The sequence below is a fragment of the Canis lupus genome, chromosome 1, assembly GCF_048164855.1.
Source record: "Canis lupus baileyi chromosome 1, mCanLup2.hap1, whole genome shotgun sequence".
In the NCBI taxonomy this organism is placed as follows: Eukaryota; Metazoa; Chordata; class Mammalia; order Carnivora; family Canidae; genus Canis; species Canis lupus.
This window is the reverse complement of record NC_132838.1, coordinates 73,273,676-73,293,465: the sequence shown is the minus strand read 5'-3', so window position 1 is coordinate 73,293,465 and position 19,790 is coordinate 73,273,676. Positions and strand designations below refer to the sequence as shown.

Below are 19,790 nucleotides of genomic sequence, written 5' to 3'. Positions count from 1 at the left end.
AAACCCAGAGACATATTTAAAATCAATGAAAAAATGGTAGGCTGTTTCCTTTTCTTTGAATGGCATCTACCTTCCTGGGTGGAAGCTTGATTCAACGTGGTGCCCAGCTCACGGTCAGCAGTGGAAATGTTAGCCCCTCAGTGAGGTGCCAGTGCAAAGGTACAGCACATCGTCATGTGAAGCTAGATTGCTCTCCCTCCCTTCTGAATGCAACACCTCTGACATTGTATGTTCATCCCATCTTTCCCCAAGTGAGCAAAATTCCCACAAATAAATGAATTTGGAAATAAAACCCAACTGGATTAAACCGAGTTCAATGCCTTACTTTCAATGCATTATGAAGTATAATGGACCCATGAACACCACGTGCCTCACAAATGCATGCCTGCCATCCTTGTGCTGACCTTGAGAATCTTCTGTGGCTCTTTCTAATTGTTAGTATAGTGCTTCTGAAAGCACACACACAAACATGACTTACTTTTTATTGCAGGGAACTTCAGAGCACAGACACACGATGGATTTAATTATTTAAAACACGTTATGAGTGTTTAGTGGAGAGGAGCAAAAACACTGCCCACATGCCTTCAGCCAGCATCCTCTGTGTGCCTTCCCCTCACAAAGCTTCTTCCTAGAATGATTTCTAGACCCATCTGTGATTTCACAGGGATGTGGCTTATATTTCAAACAGTATGACACAGCCTGGGACAGCACCAGGGTTCAATGAGTAGAGCCTTGGAGGCAAAGACACTTGGAATTCACTTTTCAAGTGTAGAACTTATACTTGCAGGAAAGATTTGAGGCAACTAGGGAAAAAAATCTCTAAGGCTTGGTTTTTCCATTGATGGAAGAGGTGATGATGATACGAACCTCACATCACATAATGTGATGTGATAATGAATAAGGTAGTATGCATAAAGCTCCTTGCCTAGAATTCTGGTTAGAGTCATTGAGTGACTATAGGGTGTTCCAATTAGATACATCAGTAGGTTAGACAAAGACATTAGATGGCAGGTTGTTCTTTATGAAGTTTTGCTCCTTTCAGGTAAAGTTTTATCTTTTTGATAAAATTTATGATCATTTTAAAATCAAAAACTCTTTTTTAGTATAAAACTCTTAAAAAAAATAAAACTCTTTAAAGCAGGGATATGTCTCGTTGGCTTGGATGGATCTGGCTATTAGTAGTTGATACATGTTTATTACATTTAATTAAAAGTTTTTATGCCAAAATGAATTTGACTGGCTCTACCTAGTCCAACAAACTGTTGTCTCAGTTATTAGATGATAGAAAAAGGGGTAAAAAACAACATACAATTTTTAAAAAACAACATGCAATCAAATTTCATGATTTATGGGGTAGTTGTGTTCTACGACTTCACTGCAAACACAGAATTAACAAATACTGAACCATTAGTTCTAGAGAAGATACAGATTTATGTTTCTATGAGCCTCTATTCATAACATTTCCACCATCAGATCAATGCATAGCCTTGTTTCAAGTGTGTTTCTGTTTGAAGGGCTTTCTTACCACATACTGTTGATTCCTTAACGTTGGACTCACAGCCAGCAAACACCTCACAGCCAGCAAACACGGATGCCCCCATCCAAATAAAGCTTATCTATCTAGTGCACGTGTTCTCAAAAAAAGTCCGTCACAGCCCCCTGTGCTTATGGCCACCGGACTTCACACTTTGGGGGCCATTTTAAATAGTGAAATCACCACCAAAAAGCAAAAATGCAAAAAAAGCATGGCACTAAACAGACCATTGAAAGGACATTTATTTCCTGCATGGAAGCTGACATACAAGGCAGTGTGTGGCCTTGATCTGCCTCAGCTGGGGATGTGCCCCTCAGGTGACTTGTATCCTTAAAATGACCACGACAGCACTGCCGGGTGGTTATGAAGGTGCAAGTACAGTTTAGCAAGCAGGTGAATTTGCAAATATGCATCCTACAAAAAGTAGGGAGCACCTGTATTCTGTTTTGTCCCTTCAGATGTGCTGGTACACGGTGAGTTTCTGTTCTCCAGGGACGAAGCTGCATCCCCCATCCACATGCCATGGCTGCAGCTGTCCTTGGGGGAGCCTGTCACCAAGGAGCCTCCGCTGTTCCCCACAGGAGGGAGGCTGGAGCTCAGGCATCCCCCGGGTGTACAGTGGCCTTGCTTCTCCATGTGCACTTCCTTTCCTCCCTGGCCACAGCTCACCCTGGCAGCTGTATCAGATTGTTTCCTCTGTGATCCCATGATTTAGAAGTGCTTGCCCAAAAAAGCCTAAGTTAATTGTTTTTTCAGTTGTCATCCTTAGGAGAGGGGTATTGAGGGAGAGGAATTGGCCCCCCAAAAGGGTGTGAGGGAGCTGGTTGGCAAGACCCAGCTGCCCAGGAAGGAAAGGATGGGAGGAGCAATTTACCACCAGCCCAACTCAAATTAGGCCTCACGAAGCAAATTACTGTGTTTAGAAAGGACTTTTGTCTACGAGGAGTCAGCCTTCAGTGTGCTGCCTGCCCGAGGAGATGCTGCCGGGAAAATCCTGGCATGAGTGACCAAGTGCACACTGAGGCCCCGTAGCCTGGCGTCAGTCTCTGGCTGCCCTTGGCTCAACTGTGCCTCAGTTTCACCAGGCTGCTGAGGGCAGCCGCTCTCCCTTGGCGTGGCATGGGAGTGGGCTGGGGATGTTGTGTTTGCAGGTCGAAGCCCAGATGCCCGGGTTGGCTTGAGTTTGACACACTTAGACACAGTGTAGCCCCTGTTGTGGTTTTCTTCTTAGCACCCCCCCACCCCCCAGCAGCTTGGAGAGATTGATAGGTTGATACTTTGAGGGCAGACTGTGGCACTCTAAGATTTCAGCACAGACCGGCAGCTCTTGAGAGTGTTTCTGGTTGTTGAAGGTTAGTAATAGCCAAAGGTTATTGAAGACTTAAGGTTATTGAAGACTTAATACTGCAAGGCGCTGTTCTCACCACTCTCCATGCATATTTTTATTGGCTCGTTTAATCCTTCCTTTGCACCCCAAGAACTCTCCCAGGTAGGCACTATTATCCTATGCATTTGGCAGGTAAGGAAACTGAGGCAGAGAGTGGTTAAGGAGGGAGTAAGCCCACAGTTCCGTAGCTAGTAGGCAGGGCACCGGCTCCAACAGGCAGCCTGTGTCCCCAGCCCCACACAGTGCTGCAGAATTGCAGTGACGCGTCTTCAGTCAACACCTCTCGTGTTCAGGAGTTAGGAGTCAGGAGCGGTGCAGAAGCGTCATGTGTGAGGTCCCGGAGGAGCTCTGCATGGTGCCTCCAGGGGTGGGAAGTCTGCCTGCCAGGCTTCTGTCCTCGTGAGACTGCGGTCGTGGGAGGAGTGGGAATGCACAGGAAACAGGCAGAAGACATTCAAGGTGCCCTGTGGACTCCAGTGCAGGCAGGGCACTGGCTGGAGCAGGGAGGTGGGGCCGGTGTTGGGTAGTCAGAGGTAAGTAGGGAAGGTGTTTCCCAAGAAGGAACCTTGAGGTGGGCCTGGAAAAATGGTCTTCAGAATTAGTCTACACCTTCTTGACCACCTGCAGCCAAGGGTAGTAGGGACAGCAGCCACAGCCCAGGGAATGAGAATCACGTCTTCCCTGCTGCTAGGGGAGGTGGGCCTTGATGCTTCCACCTCCCCCATAATTAAAAGGGGAAAGGTCAACATGGAGCATTTGGCAGTAAAAAGAGTTTGGGATAGTCTTTGAATTGAGGCTTGTATTTAGGTTTTCTGTGGCTCTCCCGGCTTTGGCTTTTTGGGTTTGTTGTTTAAAGCAATGTGATTCTGGGGAGCCTGGGTGGCTGAGTCGGGTTCACATCTGCTTTCAGCTCAGGTCGTGATCCTGGGATCCTGGGGTTGAGTACTGAGTGGGGCTCCCCACTTAGCAGGGAGTCTGCTTCTCCCTCTGCCCCTGCCCCTGCTTGTGTGCTCACTCTCTCGCGCTCTCTCAAATAAATAAATAAAAATCCTTAAAAAAAATAATAAACCCACATGATTGTAAGCACTGAGTATGCCTTGAACCTTTACAGCCCCTGAGAAAAGTCCTGGGGACTGTGTGAGGGGCCCAGGGGCCCAGCCCCTGGAAGCGAGGGTTGTGTTGGGGGTGGAGGGGGAGCTGCCAGGTGGGACCAGTGCCCTCCCCCCCCCCCCCGCTGGGGGACCCCTTGGGAGCGCTCAGTAGGGACACAATACCCTCTGTGAGGGTGGTGGGGGCATAGAAGCACCACTTCACTGGCCTCTGCGAAGCAGTAGCTGACTCTGCTCTGTAGTCAGGCCCTTCTTTTATCTGCAAATCCCATGTCCGCTGCCCCCACCACCCTCCATGAGAGAAAAAGCCCAATTCTTTACTCTTCAGAAACATCAGAAAGGGTTGTAATAAAGTCATAACAGGTCCCGAGGCTCTTGAAAGTGGTGAGTTTACAGGCGTCCGGTGCCAGCATTCTGCGGGATTGGTTCTGCAGCCTCTCTGCGATTCTGCTGCAGGGGAAGGAGAGTCGGAATCACCTGTCGTGCAAAAATTTGGCAGTGCTGAGAAAAAAATCCTTTACTGTGTGTTTTTCTTCCCTAACCTCTGCTGCCAAAGTAAATGAGTACTGTCTTAAAGTATCTATTCTTTAACATTGAAATGTTACTGTTCATTGGATTTTCTCTCCCCCTTTTGTCTTCATGTGAGAATAAAGCCAGTTAAAAATAACTGTGATGATTCTCTCTATAGCAGTTCTCCAGCACCTGCCAAGAAATATACAGATCCTGTGATGGGTGGATCCACACTGCTTTGGGCTCTGGGGAAGAAGTGAGGGTACCAGCATTGGTACAGGAAGAGTCCTTTGTCTTGTGCCCCTCTTACTTTCAGGGTGGCTTACTGACTTTCCTCTCAAGATTCTCAAGACTTTCCCTGTTTATGTATTCATTTTATTATTTTGCGTTAAGTTCTTTTATTCTCTTCTATGTAGGTAGAAGGCTCTGGGTACATGCTGTGGCATAGGTTGCATAGGATGCGTTCCTCTGCAAGAATGGAGAGCCCAAATCAGACTAGCTTTAGCAGTAAAGGGAATTTATTGGTTTCCGTTGCTGAGGAATTCAGAGGGAGATGGCTTCCAGGTTAGGGTGAATCCAGCCAGTCTGCAGGGTTACCACAAACCTGGTTTTGTTTCTTCTACTGGCTCTGCCTCTGCATTGGTTGCCTTTAAACCAAGAGTGGATCTCCTCCTGGTCCCCAGGTGGCTGGAAGCAGCGTTTGGGAGTATATAGTTAAGTGTGCACATCCAGAAAAAAGTCGTCTCAGGAGAGGTCTTTGTCTTTGCATTCTCCAAGGGGTCTTACTTAGGTCGTATGCCTGTCACTTGAGTCAGAAAGATACAGTACACTGATTGGCTTAGCTGAGGTACATGATGTGTGTCTCTAGATGGGAGTGGAGTCACCTTCCTGAGAATTGTGGGATCTCTAGAAAGGAAAGAAGGAGGTGATGCTGGAGAAGCTGCCAGTCATTGTGAAGTGTGAACAAAATACATAGCTTTTTTTTTTTATTCTGGATTTTTCAATTGATAAATATTGGTGCTAGAGATATGTCATCAAAAACAAGACCCTATCTATTTTTCTGTGAGTTCCCTTGTCTTGATCCCTTCCTTTCCCAGACATTCAGGAGAAAGGCTGTCAAAAGGAGACCAGATTGAGGAGCTCCTTGCTGCTATCCCAGAATCTGAAATGGGAGGGAGGAAGAAACACAGAAATGGAGGCCTCATTCCCCATTCAATAAAATATTCTTCAAGAAAAGAATCTGTGTCGCTTGCAACATTATTCATAAAGAAACAAGTTTAATGAAAATGAGATGTAATAAGAAATGATCCTGCTTAATTCATTAATTGCCCAAACTATGGGCTTTCCTACTCACAATGCCCCTCCTTGCTCATGCCAGGCCACATCCTTGCTGCGTCCTTGCTCAAATCCGGGTTTTTGTAGCACACAATAAAGAGATGTATAAATGACCTGAAACCCTTCCTCTTCTGTTGGCAGTGGGCAGTTTGCAGTCGTGAAGAAATGCCGGGAGAAGAGCACTGGTCTCCAGTATGCCGCCAAGTTTATCAAGAAGAGGCGGACGAAATCCAGCCGGCGGGGCGTGAGCCGCGAGGACATCGAGCGGGAGGTCAGCATCCTGAAGGAGATCCAGCACCCCAACGTCATCACCCTACATGAGGTCTACGAGAACAAGACCGACGTCATCCTGATTCTAGAACTGTGAGTGGTGCCTGGGTGGGGGGTGGGGGGGGTCAGGGCAGGTTGAGGTCGGCCCAGGGCTGCCCAGCCCCCTTGGGAGTTAACTCTGCTCTGCCAAATTCGAGGACAGCCATGCGTTGCCTGCCTGAGGCCTGTCCGTGGTGATCTAGAATGCTTCAGAAGGTCCCCAAATCTCGGGGCTCCTCTTCCTTTGTCAGGAGGTCATCTGTTTCCTGAGTTTTATGATAAACTTTAAGCTAATGTTCTTTTTCTCCTCTGGCTGTTCCTCTGCCTTCTCTCTGTTTTTCCACTTCTCTTCCTCCTCCTTCCGTCTTAACCCCCACCTCCGATTTCAGCTGTTAGAACTGTCAACACTAATTACATGAGAGGGTAAAATGGAACCAGAATCACTCAGAGGTGATTATAGGACTTGCTTTTCAAGCCTTTCACTTCTGTTATCAGGCAGGCCCTGCCTGTGGGATGTTATTGTGGGAAACTGATTGCAGCATGGAGTTCTGCGATGTGTCTGTCTGTCCCCCAGCCCTGGGGTCCTGCCCAAGTGCTCCACCCCTGTGAAGGGACAGGCTGGCAGGGAGGAGAGGATGCTTCCTGCTCCCCTACAGCAGCTGGCTGGGAATGGCTCTGGGCTGTGGGCTTTGCAGGCCAGGCCTTAGTGCCCCAAGTGCAGGAGCCATGATAGAGCCGGAGAAGCCAAGGTGACACACCAATCTGGGTGGTTCTTAGTGTTGATGGGCCCCACTTGTTTCCTGGGGCCTCTAGAATTCAAATCTGCTCATCCCACTGCCAAACAGCTTCCCTTGTTTACAGATCTCTTAGGTTACAAGGGGGTTTTGGAGACCAGATGGGATGGAAAGCAGCAGAGGGAGGTTTATGGAGGACACATTGTAGCCCCGAGGGTACCACACTGCAGGCACTTGGGCTTTGCCAGCGCAGCTGCCCCGGGGATGCCTGCACCTTCCTGTCTGCCACTAGTGTGTGGGTACTTTTTTGTTATGGATCTGAGCAGCAACTTTCTTAACTGTAAATTGGGGTTGTTAATAGCTACCTCTGCAGGGTCATGAGGAAATAAGTGAGTTAAGAATTTGACAATCCCCAGCATAGTTAAAGGGCTCGCTGGGGTGCTAAGGGGCTTTCTGGGGTGCTAAGGGGGCTCCCTGGGGTACCAAGGGGCTCTCTGGGGTATTAAGGGGCTTGATGGGGTACTAAGAGGGGTTCACTGGGGTGCTACGGGGCTCATTGGGGTGCTAAGGGCTCCCTGAGGTACAGCAGAGGAAAGAGACATGGCACAGTGTAATCCTTGCTGCGACTTCATATGGCAACGCAGGAACCAGACAGAACCAAGATCCAAATCCAGGCCAATCCTCACCGTCCGTCAGCCTGCGTTTCCTCTCTTAAGACTGTTGTAAGAGGCCATGAGTATAAAATTCCTGGGGAAGAAAGGTTACAAGTCACAGCTGTTTTGCCTTTTCAGAGAATTACCAGATTGTGCCCAGTGCCTCAGGAGTGTCACGTATCCTCTTTACACACCGGGCTGTGGGATGATGCCTGTGCCTATGGCTCTCCTGGTCCCTACCTGCCCCTGTGCATGTTCTGGAGTCAGCTGCTTGCCTGGTCCCATACCGTACATATTTCCCTGTAGGTCCACCTGTCCTGTGCATCGATTGGTGACATGCATTTTTTTTTTAAGCATTTCATTTTTCCAATTTTTAAAAGTATCATACAGTCAATCTGGTGCAAGTCTTGGGAATTGAACGCATGCTTAGATTTGTGGAATCACCACCCAAATCAGGATTCAGAACAGTCCCATCCCCCCCACAAGCTCCCGTGTCTCAATCCTTTACAGCCACACACCTTCTGCCCCCTACCTCCTGGTAACCGCTGAGCTGTTGCGTCTTCTCAAATATGTCCTATAAATAGAATTGTGCAATATTCAGTCTTTTGAGACTGGCTTCTTTCACTCAGCATATTACTTTTGAGATTCATATATGCGTCTTTTGCTCCGTTTTGTTGCTGAGTGGTGTTCTGAGTGGAAGCTCGTTTGTCCTCTTACCCCCGAAGGGACATTTGTGTTCTTTCTGGTATTTGGTGATCATGAATAAAGCAGCTGTAAATATTTACTTACGGGCTTTTGTACAATATTAAGTTCTCATTTCTTTTTCTTTTTAAAAGATTCTATTTATTTACTTGAGAGAGAGAGAGAGAGAGACAGAGACAGAGACAGTGTGAGCAGGAGGGGGAGAGAGAGAATCTGAGAAGGACTCTGTACTGAGCTGGAGCCCAGTATGGGGCTCGATCCCACCACCTCAACATCATGACCTGAGCCCAAACCAAGAGTCAGAGGCTAAATTGACTGAGCCACCCAGGCACCCCAAGTTTTCATTTATTTTGGATAAATACCCATGAGTGGGATTGCTGTGTCACACATAACTACCGGTTTGTGAGACACTGATGAGTGGCTTCCTGCCGCGGCCGTACAGGACAGCAATCCTTCCAGCAGAGACTAGGAATTCCCATTGCTGCACCAACCCTTGGATGTGTCAGTACTTGTTTTAATTGTAGCCGTTCTGGGGATTCGTAGTGGCACGTAACATTCACTGTCCATCGTATGGTGACCTTGAATGAGGGTTGAGCGAACCTACTGAGAATGGCCTTTAGATGGAGAGGACAGGAGGGGCCTGAGAGGGTGCCCCTTCCCCACAAGGTTAGCGGTGTTTTTCTCCTCCCTGAGTATTTGCTCTTCACAGCTTTCAGCACCCCTGTGAGCTGATTCCTGTCTTTTCACCCACTGGGCATGTGGGGGTTGTGATGGTGACTTTTATGTGTCAGTGGGGATGTCCAGACGTTAGATCCAACATTATTCTGGGTCGTGTCTGTGAGAGTGTTTCTGAATGAGGTTAACATTTGAATTAGTAGTCTGAATAAAACAGATCACCTTTTCCTATGTGGGTGGGCCTCATCCAGTCAGTTGAGGGCCCCCATGGGACAAAATGGAACCTTACCTCTCATAAGAGGAATTCCTCTTACCTGATGGCCTTGGAGCCTAGGACAGAGGTTTTTTCCTGTCTTAGGACTGCACTGAACCTTCAGCTCTCCTGGGTCTCTAGCCAGGTCCAGATCACTCACCCCAGATCTGGAAACTTGTCAGCCTCCATGATCATGTGAGCCAATTCCTTAGAATAAATCCTCTCTCCCTCCATGTATGTACACATACTTCCTATCGGTTCTATTTCTCTGGAGACCCCTGATTGATATAGTCAGAAGGAATATGTACCCTTCTGTAGACATCACAAACCTGTCCCATTTGTGTTTATTTACTTTGCCACAAAGAGGTGTTTTTTTTTTTTAAGATTTTTATTTATTTATTCATGAGAGACACAGAGAGAGGCAGAGACACAGGCAGAGGGAGAAGCAGGCTCCCCGCAAGGAGCCCAATGCAAGACCCGATCCCAGGACCTCAGGATGATGACCCAAGCCAAAGGCAGATGCTCAGCCACTGAGCCACCCAGGCATCCCACAAATAGGTGTTTTAATTTTTAATAGACAATTCAGAATATTAGGTTTGCCTGGAAGAGACCATCATCTTTGTCATGGAAGAAATCATTCTACATTCTAATAGCTTTATGGGAAGTTTAGCCATCAGTGACATATTCCATCTCCTCTTAAGAATTCTGAGGTATTAATGATGGTTCAGGAGAGAATCAAATTTGAGAATTTGTGAGAAAATAACCCTGTGATGTAATGGGGGCCACTTGTCTGAATCCACTGGTACAATAATAACCCTTTGGTGGATGTATTTGTCTGATTTATTGCTTTGAGATGAGCTCCCTGGTAAGTAGAGCTTCCTTCAGGCTTTCTAAGGACACTTCTTCCCTCCTTGAAAATTTGTGCCTAATGCCACTTGTGTGTGTGAGTTGTCTACCTACCAACTTCAGGCCTGTCCTTACAGCGGAGGTGAAGAGACCAAACCACCACTCTATTCCTTTTTTCTCCAGCTGCCTCCCATGACCTGGGAGGTGTGTGGAAATGGTATCTTTTCTGTCCTTTGGGAAGAAACTAATTGGTGTGTGTGTCAAAGGCACGGTCGTTCAATCCTAGTTCAGGATCTGCCCTTTAAGAATTATGTAAGCCTTGAAAGTCGCTTTAAAGAATGAAGTCCTCTGCCACCACCTCCGCCCCCACCAAATGTGTTCTACGGGGTAAGAATCGTTTGTTTCATAGCTGATCTGCTGTTGGAGCCCAGCACAGCATGCACACAAAAGAGGCATACGTGATGTCTGATGACGATTGCGTGTCCTCCCCATCCCACTGTTCCCTAGCGCAGTCATGCCAACCCGGAACTCTCTTCTAAGTGAGCTGTTACTCGCCTGTGCATTGTCCCATGGGCAAGCCTCTACAAAACCTTGAGGTCAGCACTTGACTCATTTGGTAACTCTGCTACCTCGTAAAAAGGGAAGCTCAGTTCTTAGAACTCAATGTCAGTGCTAATCAGAGCCACTGGCTTCTTGAATTTCATTCTTAAACTCGTTCCCTGGAAACAACTACATGTTTTAGGCTGTGGGTTGTGATGCATTTTTCTCTCTAGCTCTCCTCCCTCCAGACCTGATTCAAGCCCAACTGCCTCAGGGGCCAGAAAGGTGGTCAAAGCGAGCAAGTGCAGTCTGCATGAAGCCTCAGGGCTGGGGAGGCATCAGGGAATGGGGAGGACTGTGACTCAGCCAGAATCCTGATGCCCCACATCACACCAATCAGTTGATTGTTGTGGAATTTTAGATCTAGTGTTGCCAAATCATAGAATGTTTTTCCCAAGAAAAGTCTGTAATCTAGTTTTTTGATGTTGGCAGTTCATAGTATTCATAAACAGAAAAAAATAAAACCTATCTGAAGGCCACACATGACCTGCATAGACCTGAGACTCCAGTCTGTTTTATTGTAGCCGTAAGAACTAGTTGACCACTGCTGGGGGAGATACAGTGCATGATAAATACAGTCAGAGACTTCCCAGAAGGGCAAGGCACACACTTAGCATTACTTTATGGTGATTCTCAGACTTCAGCACGCATCAATATCTCCTGGAAGGCTTAGGAAAGTATACATCATCTGGCTGTACTTCTGGAGTTTCTGATTCAGTGGGTCTGAGTGGGACCCAAGAGTTGGCATTTGCGCAAATTCCCCAGTGATACTGATGCTGCAGGTCTGGTGTTCATCTTCTTAGAAGCTGTCACAGGTTGACATATGACCCTCCCAACCAGCTATGTTGAAATCTTAACTCCCAGTACCTCAAAATGTGACCTTATTTGGAAACAGGATCTGTGCATGTGGATTAGTTAGATGAGGTCACTCTGGAGTAAGGTGGGTGTCTAATCCACCATGGCCGGTGCCATCATAAGGAGGAGGCTGTACGAGGACAAAAGCTCGGGGAGAAGGCCCAGAAAGTGGAGGGTTGGAATGAGAGAGGCATGGCAGAGCTTCCCCCTCTGAGTCCTCAGGAGGGACCCAGAGCAGCAAGACCTTGATTTTGGACTTCTGGCCTCCAGAACTTCTGTGAGGCGTTAGTCTGTTGTTTCAAGCCACTCAAGGTGTGTGCTTTGTTAAAGCAACCCTTGCAAACTAATACAGATGTGCTGATTGAGTAGAAAACTGTAATTCCTAGACTGGGAGTCCACTCACATGCTAGTCTAAATTCTGTAAGCAAGTCAAAACCAAAACAAAATGCCTAATTATGGCGGCTCTGTGAGGCAGTCGAGCTGCTGAAGGCCTGGGCAGAAGAGGTGGCTGGGGTCTTAACTCAAGGTGGGAGCGGACATCACCCCATCCCCACCTGCCTTGGGAGAGTCATCCCTGTAGCTTTGAATCACCTATCTGAACGTGACAATGTAAAGATTTACAAAGTAAAAATGCTGACATTGCTATGTAAGCCTTGGCATGATGGGTTCTAAAAGGAAAATCAAACCAGTTTGGATTTTCCAGTCTTAAATTTTTCTTCTTATTTGTTCTGCTTGGAATGTAAAGCAGATCTTGAAATCAGAGTAGCCCATTTTAGCTAGCTTGTGCACTTGCTTGCTCTCTCTTTTTGTGACAGGAAATTCAGTTTACTTAGTTTACTGTGGCTGTAGCCAAGTGCAGGGCGTGGAATGAATAATGCATTCTGTTATTAATAGTTTTTAAATTGAGCAATGTAAATTTCATTATTTTTTTATTGTGGTAAGAAACACATGAAATTGACCATCTGAACCATTTTTAGATGTATAATAATATAATTGTATGCACATTGTTGTCCAGTAGCTCTTTAGAACTTTTTCATCTCTATACCTTTGGAATAACAACTTCCCTTATTAGCTTACTTTTTGACTTTGACCAGGTTAATAATTACTGGAATTCTGTTTGCTCATTGCAAACAACCACTGAGTTCTACTCAAACATTTGTGCAATCTGAGATCACTTGAAGCAGGATCATTGTAAAGTTGGCTCACTCTCTCTTTCATCGCCAAGCCAAGGTGAATTCTTTCAGTGTACGTCATCAGCTCGGTGCATGTGGATGAATTCATTCCATCCTGACATCACCAGATCTAGAATCACAAGAGCTTTTCAAGAAGAAAATGCAGTGATTGGGGTGATAATCTCAAGCTACCTTAAAAGGGGCAACGTTGCACGAAGCAGGATATAGTTGTAGGGACATATGTGATGCTGGTGAGTGAGGTGTATCTGATGCTGGGGGGGCCAGTCAGCCCCCCACCTCCACCCCTCTGCCCTCCCCTGCTCTCTGTTCCTCTTTCTCTCTTCTCCTGGTCCTCACAAGACACAAAAGCACACTCAGATTTCTTCAATGTGTTTTTCCCCCCTAGCTGCATTTGTTCCTTCTTCTCTGAGCTCCCGCCAGCTCTTTTGACTTTTTGAACTTTTGGTTTTATTCAGAGAGGTAATTTCAAGAACTGTGCTGGGTTGCACTTTTGGCACTTCGCTCCTCAGTTAGGAGCTATTAGGCAAGAGCAGAGAACCGAAGTGCATTTGGCAGCAGCCTTACCTTTCTCAACAGAACTAAAGCACGTAAAATCGGTTCTTTTCCATTCAGGCGCTCTCTGGAGAAACAAAACCCTGTATGTGTGTCTTCCCCCACACTCTCACTTCTTGCCAGCACAGTTGAAAAGTGTTCCCTTAGTGTTTATTCAATGGGCATTTTCGTTCACTTAAGTGGAGCATTTGGTTGCTGGCTGGTCTTAGAAAATTTGGGAAAATGGAAGTTTTAAAAGCCATGTGTGGCATCTGAGCTCAAAGTTCTGTTGTTTTTCATCACATACTCATTATCTTAGTATCTGGCTTTGTGTTTTCTGTGATGTATCCATGAGTTAATCGGTATTTGCAATCTTTGCTTACCTCCAAGGAAGACCTGTAGTCCCCTGTGGTAAATGGGTTAGCACTGCTGCTTGCCAGCCAGCCTATGGACATCTGTAGCTTCCCTAACAGGCTGGTTGTTCTTGGGTCTCTCTCCAGGGACCACAGACCACTTTATGACACTCTAGGGTATTCCAAATTCCTGGGAACTGTTCACACTTCCTCTTGGAAACATGGAGAGAAATCTTATTATTTTCCTGCCTTGGTCACCACTCCCCTGACCATAGAGAGGATGTAACAGAAGGAAATTCTGGAGGACTGTGGCCCAAATGGCCCCTCAGACATTCTGATTTCCTCTCTTGTCCCATTCTCTCTTCCTGCTGGCCCCAGTTTCTCTTCTCTGTGCCTCAGGCCATCCCAGTGATGGGTCACAACTCCCTATATGGCTTGGCTTCCTCTCTGCATCCAGAGCCCAGGTCCCTCCCAGGCCAAGGGCTGCTATTTTGATCCTGCCGGCTCAGCCTAAACCTTCCACGTGGCTTTCCTCCCTGCTGGTCATATGGCACCCACATCTAGGCACACTGTGCTCAGAATTCTAGATGGTGGTTGGGTTGAGCTTGGAGACAGAAGCCTGGGGGACTCACCCCAAAAAACAGAGAGCCCCCAGACTCCAGGACCTGGGTGGCATTCCCTTCCTTAGGCCAGCGTCTAGGGCAGGTCAGTGGCAACCTCTCCTGATCATTTTTGAGCCTCTCAGAGCCTCCTTTCTGCCTCATGTCATTGCAAAATGTTGCTTAAAATCAAATCAAAATATTTCTAAAATGACCTTGTATTTGCTTTTTTCCCTCCTAATTTGTATTTCCAAGTAACTAAATATTATCTGACCTTCTCATGTTTAATCATTCCTTTTCTTTCCAAGTGTGTGACTTGTTTTTAATACAGTGAGAATCACTGTGATGCAGATGAGGGACTGCAGGGCTCCAGTGGCACAGTGGTCGGTATTTGCATGTGTCATACTCAAATGCTAGTTTCATCTCCAGTCTGTGGACCATTGCAGTTACCACGTGTGGCTGCCGCGTGACCTGAATGCTGCTGTGTTGATGATTGTTAGATGTGGGACACGGGCTCATGGACTTGGACCACCCTTGGTGACAGAAGCATCTGCCTGATATTCTGATGGGGAAATTCAAGTGGAATTGATTGTTTCAGAAACATAGGGTAGCATGTTCACTTCTTCTAAGGTCCTTCCAGTTTGGTGTGGATCTTGGCCAACTGTTTTGAGGAAGAGGATGTAGGTAAAGGATGAGAGAGACTTTTCTTGGAGAAGAGAGGGAAGCTGGATTTCACATGGCTCTTTGGGTTAGCCATGGTGGAGCCCCTGCCTGACGTTACCTCATTTAATCCTTGGGTGCAGCTTCAGATTATTGTCACCACTCTGCAGATTCAGGAAACTGGGCCTGTTCTGTCTAGATACAGGAGTGGGGGATTCTGATTCTCAGACAGTTGCTTTTTGGGGAGGGAAAGTTTGTGTCTGAGTCCTAAAATTCTGCCAAGCCCCTGTAGGACTTAGCCTACAAGGCCCATTGCCTATCTTTTTTTGTTTTAATAAGATTTTATTCATTTATTTGACAGAGAGAGAGAAAGAGAGAGAGAGAGAGAGAGAGAGAGAGAGAGAGAGAACAAGCAGAAGGAGTGGAAGGGAGAAGCAGGCTCCCTGCAAAGCAGGAAGCCCGATGCAGGGCTTGATCCCAGGACCCCAGGATCACAACCTGAGCTGAAGGCAGACACTTAACTAACTGAGCCACCCAGGTGCCCCCCATTGCCCATCTTTTAAATGGTGTCATCTTTGGAGGTTGTGGGGGAGGTGATGGAAATAAAGAAGACCCCCTTGGAGCACCGAGGGCCCTCCAAGCCTGCCCCACTCACTCTCCTCTTCTTGCAGGACTTGGCCAGTCACCTGTGACCGATACCCCCAGGGCAGGGATTATCAGCTTTCAGTAGGCCTAGAGTTGTATTTGCTCCTCTTCAGTTTCTAAGCAGTGGTGTTGCAGCTTTTGGAAGCTAACTTGAACTTGGGGGACCTTTCTGACAGCCATGTTGCTCTTACCCCTCATTTCTTGGCATGTCCGTGTTTTCTGGAAGAGGGTAGAACACGTTCTAGTGTAGCTACAGGAATGATGGAAGTCCAGAAGGTGGGATGGCTTTGTGGCAGCTTTGGTATCATAGCTGCAAGGGCCTGTTTGCCCCCCTCAGTATGTTTCTTTGAGAGCAAGACTATGGCCTGCTCTGGCATGCACCGCACTTAGGACTGTGGTCTAATAAATGTGTGAGAGTCCAAATAGAGCAAGAAGAACATCATGATGTAAGGGAAGGGTCATGTGTGTCTCAAGAGCCTGTTGACCACTGATGTAGATGGTTTTGTTCCAAGTTGCTGATGTACTCACTTGGGCTTCAGGAAACATACTGTTGACTAAGTCTTCTAAGGGGTAGGGAATAAAAACCAGAATACAAAAGCCTTACAGTGGAAACAACCCAGCTGATGGATGGATAAACAAAATGTGGTCTGTCCATACAATGGATTGGTATTTGGTCATGAAAAAAGAATAAGGTATAGATACACACTACAATGTGGATGAACGTTGGGAAATGTTATGCTAAGTGAAGGAAGCCAGTGTCAGAAGACCATGTATCAAATGATTGGATTTATATGAAATTTCCAGAATGGGCAAATCTGTAGAGACGCAAAATAAATTAGTTGATTGCCTAAGGCAGACAGGACAGTGGGGACAGAGAATGGGTGTGGTCACAAAGTTTCTTTTGAGATGATGAAAATGCTCTAAAATTATATTGTGGTATAGTTGCACAACTCTGTAATACACTAAAAATTACTGAATTGAATACTTTAGAAGAGTCAGTTGTATGGTATGTGAGTTATATCTCAATAAAACTTTAGAAAACAGCTCTGATGGCTGCATCCTTCCCATAGAATGAGGCCATGATCAGTAGAATTGTGTAGGATATTTGAATCTATGTTCAGCCTCCTCCTTATATCCAACCATTTCTCCTCCACACCTTCCACCTCTGCCCCTGATGCTAAACCCACAGAGAAGCTCTTGCCTTTACTAGATTATTCCATGTTCTTACCTCTAACCCATTGTTAATGCTTCACCCTCTGCCTGACATGCCAAACCTTGCCCACCTGGAGAATCTGTACTCATCTTTTAAGGTCCAGCTCAGACATCATCCTCTCTCTTGGGCTTTCCTACCTGCTCCAGTTAGCTTAATTGCTTCCTTCATGTGCATTTTCATCACTTTTTAGATGTGTGTTATAGCACTTACCATACTATATTTTAAATGTTTGTGTGTATTTCTCCTGCAAGGGACAGTGAACTTTCCAGGGGACACGCCAGCATTTTGTTTATTTGTTTTTCTGTCTGTCTGTCTGTCTCTCTCTAGAAGGGGCGTGCACACCAGCACAGTCAGTGCCCAGTAAAAGTAATTGAGATTGAATTCATTCAAGAAGACCAGCAGGGAGATTCCTGGTGAACAGCAGTGAGCGGCCTTACTAGAGTAAAGACAGCGGGGAGGACGAAAAGGAACAAAGCTGAATGTTATGCATCATTTGTGATCTGCCGAAAGTAGCCTCTTTCCGGAGATCAGAGCAGTTTGTCACCCTACCTGATTTCCACGTTGGGCCTCAGAAGGCTGGGCCATCATTGTGAGCTGGGTGCCTGGGATGAAGAAGGAGTAGACTGAGGGAGGGCTGGCGGGACTCCGAGGGACAGGAACTAAGAACCTACTATGTGCCTGGCATTATGTTGCTGGATGTCAGTGACAGTCACAAGTGGGCAGTTAGAATTAAAGTAGCTGATTGTCACTGGTATCTTGTATAATAATGCTCGTCACATGGTAGGTACTCAATCAACATTTATGCAAAAGAAAAAGGAAGGAAGGAAGGAAGGAGGCAAGCCCTTCAGGTAATCAGGAGTCACCTTTGCCCAGCGTAGCATTGTGTATAGAGCTATCCTTGCTCAAACCCTGGCATGGACCCAGGCTGACTATGCCATTGAAAAAGAGATCCAGATCTCAAATCCATCTTTCTTGGAGGCTGTGGGTTGAGGCCTAGAGCTCTGCCTCCCCTTCCTACAGAGCAGGGTTTTAGGCTCCACCGTCCCCTTCCCTTTACCCAAGTGTTCAGTAGGAGGCCCTCAGCTCCACGCCCTCCTCTGCCCTGGTACCCGGCTTTTGCCAGTGGCCAGATTCTTTAGAGCTCCTGGGGGGAAACTGAGGCAGGAGGCGTTCTGATGGCCTCTGTACCTGCTGAGTGAATGCCATCTTTTCTTCCTTTCCCACCTCTTCTTCCAACTCTGCTTCTTCCTCCTCAGATTCATCGTCAGACTCAAGGGAAAGACTCTACTCTGCTTTAAGCTCATTTTAAATCACGGCTTTCCCCGTCTCGGGAAGTGGTTCAAGAACGGGCAGCACTGTCCTTCAGATTGGCAGGTGCCCCCGATCTGATGGGCCGTGTTCTGTCATCCTGGGATTTCTACGTTGTTAACGACAATTAGCAGCTTTCATCGTCACCCTTTGGGCTGGATTGTCAGAGAGAACAAACCCGGTCAAGGAGTGGGAGGGGAGCTGGGTCCCTGTGCTTCCCGAGATAATAGCTGTCCCTTGTTTTCAACTAGACGAGACTGATTGATTTTGGAATAAACCTCCAGCTATGGCTGTGCCAGCTTGGTTTACTTCCCGCTGGCCCTTTGTTCCAGCACCTGGTGCAGTGACCCGGGCTGAAGAGATGTCTGGCTGCCTCGGCTTTTCCGTTTGCCCCCATTTTGATTGGCCTAATTATTTCTCTGGGTGTCTGAAGCTTGGATTGAAGCCATTAAAGTAAAAAGAGTCCGGGTGTATGCTGTTGAGTTTATTTCCCTTTATGCAAGAACTTTACTTCAAGGACCATGTGTGGACCGATTGGAAGTGGAACTGGTCTACCTCGCAGCCCTTTCCCTCCACCCTTGCCAACGTCAGCACATCTCATCCCGAGTCCGTCACGCCCGGCGCGCTGCACTTGCTCATCATTGGGAGCACGAGGGTAAATAGCTGAGGCTCCCAGTGGCTGGAGATGGGGTCCAGCCAGGCACCTCTGGGCTACAACGAGGTGGAGGGCTGGGGCTCCTGCGCCTCTGCACGCTTGTACCCCACTTGTGGTACCCAGGTCAGCAGGCTTAGCCCCTGAACTCTGGGACACCGTCCCCAGAAGCCCTTGCATGGTCTGTCTTGTGGGCTCCCTGCTTAAAGCAGCCCAGCCAGGGATCCCTCCATCCCTGGGGCCAATGTGCTCAGCATTCCTGCATCTCCTGGCTGCCCTAAGTGTCCCAAGGGCCGGACCATCCTTACAGTCAGCCTCGTGGGTATCACCTTCATTGTTGGTGTGGCATTTCCTGAATGTTCTTCAGATCCAAATCTCTTGTGGAATGTATGGTCCATGACTGTCTGCAGTCCTCAGGGCTTTGACCGATGGGGGATGTGCCTTGTGCTTCAGGTTCTAAATCCACACTGCATCCCCAGCACCAACCCTGCATTCCCTCTTTGGCATACTAGCATCTGCTTTTTCTCATCTGAGTTTGCTTATGATTTCGCGTGGCATGGACACATCTGACTCTCCCTCTCTCCCCTCCTTTTCTTCTTCCCCACCACCCCCATCAGAACTGGGGCCTGGGTGGCTCCAGATCCTGAGCTCCTCATCACTGTGACCCAGAAATCTGAGATTCTGCAAGCGTCCGCACCAGGTTCCCAACATGGCCCTTTCTTGTATATCATTACCTCCCTTCCAGGCCATCCTTTGGTCTCATGGAATTATTTGGGAAGCACATTGAGCCATTTTCTACAAAGGTTTTCATTCCTCTGGTCTTACTCCTCTTTCCCTTCCTGAACTGATGGACTCCGTTGTTCTTGTTTGTTTCTAGAAGTTTTCTGGACGCTTTAAACTGATTTTTATCACTGGTGTATTTTTTGCTCCCTCCTCCAACCACTCCTCTTTCCCTCCTCTAACCAGTATGGAAACAAACATGCAAGTAGGGAATCAGAAAACAAGCAAGTGCTCAGAGTTGGGGGGAAGCTCTGGTGTATGGGCATCCACCATAGGAGTGATGACCACCTACATAAGATATCCCATAGGTATGACCTGTCACCCCATTCCCTGGTCACCCATAAAACAACATCA

The 19,790-nt window shown here is 47.2% G+C and overlaps 1 protein-coding gene across 3 annotated transcripts in view; it reads left to right on the top strand.

The window, feature by feature from the left end:
* DAPK1 (death associated protein kinase 1) overlaps positions 1–19,790 on the top strand; it is a 170,182-nt gene that overhangs the window by 85,267 nt on the left and 65,125 nt on the right. For all 3 annotated transcript variants that reach the window (XM_072835399.1, XM_072835391.1, XM_072835381.1), the window contains exon 3: positions 6,017–6,238. In XM_072835399.1, coding sequence (XP_072691500.1) covers positions 6,017–6,238 — 222 coding nt within the window. The remainder of the gene's footprint in view (positions 1–6,016; positions 6,239–19,790) is intronic.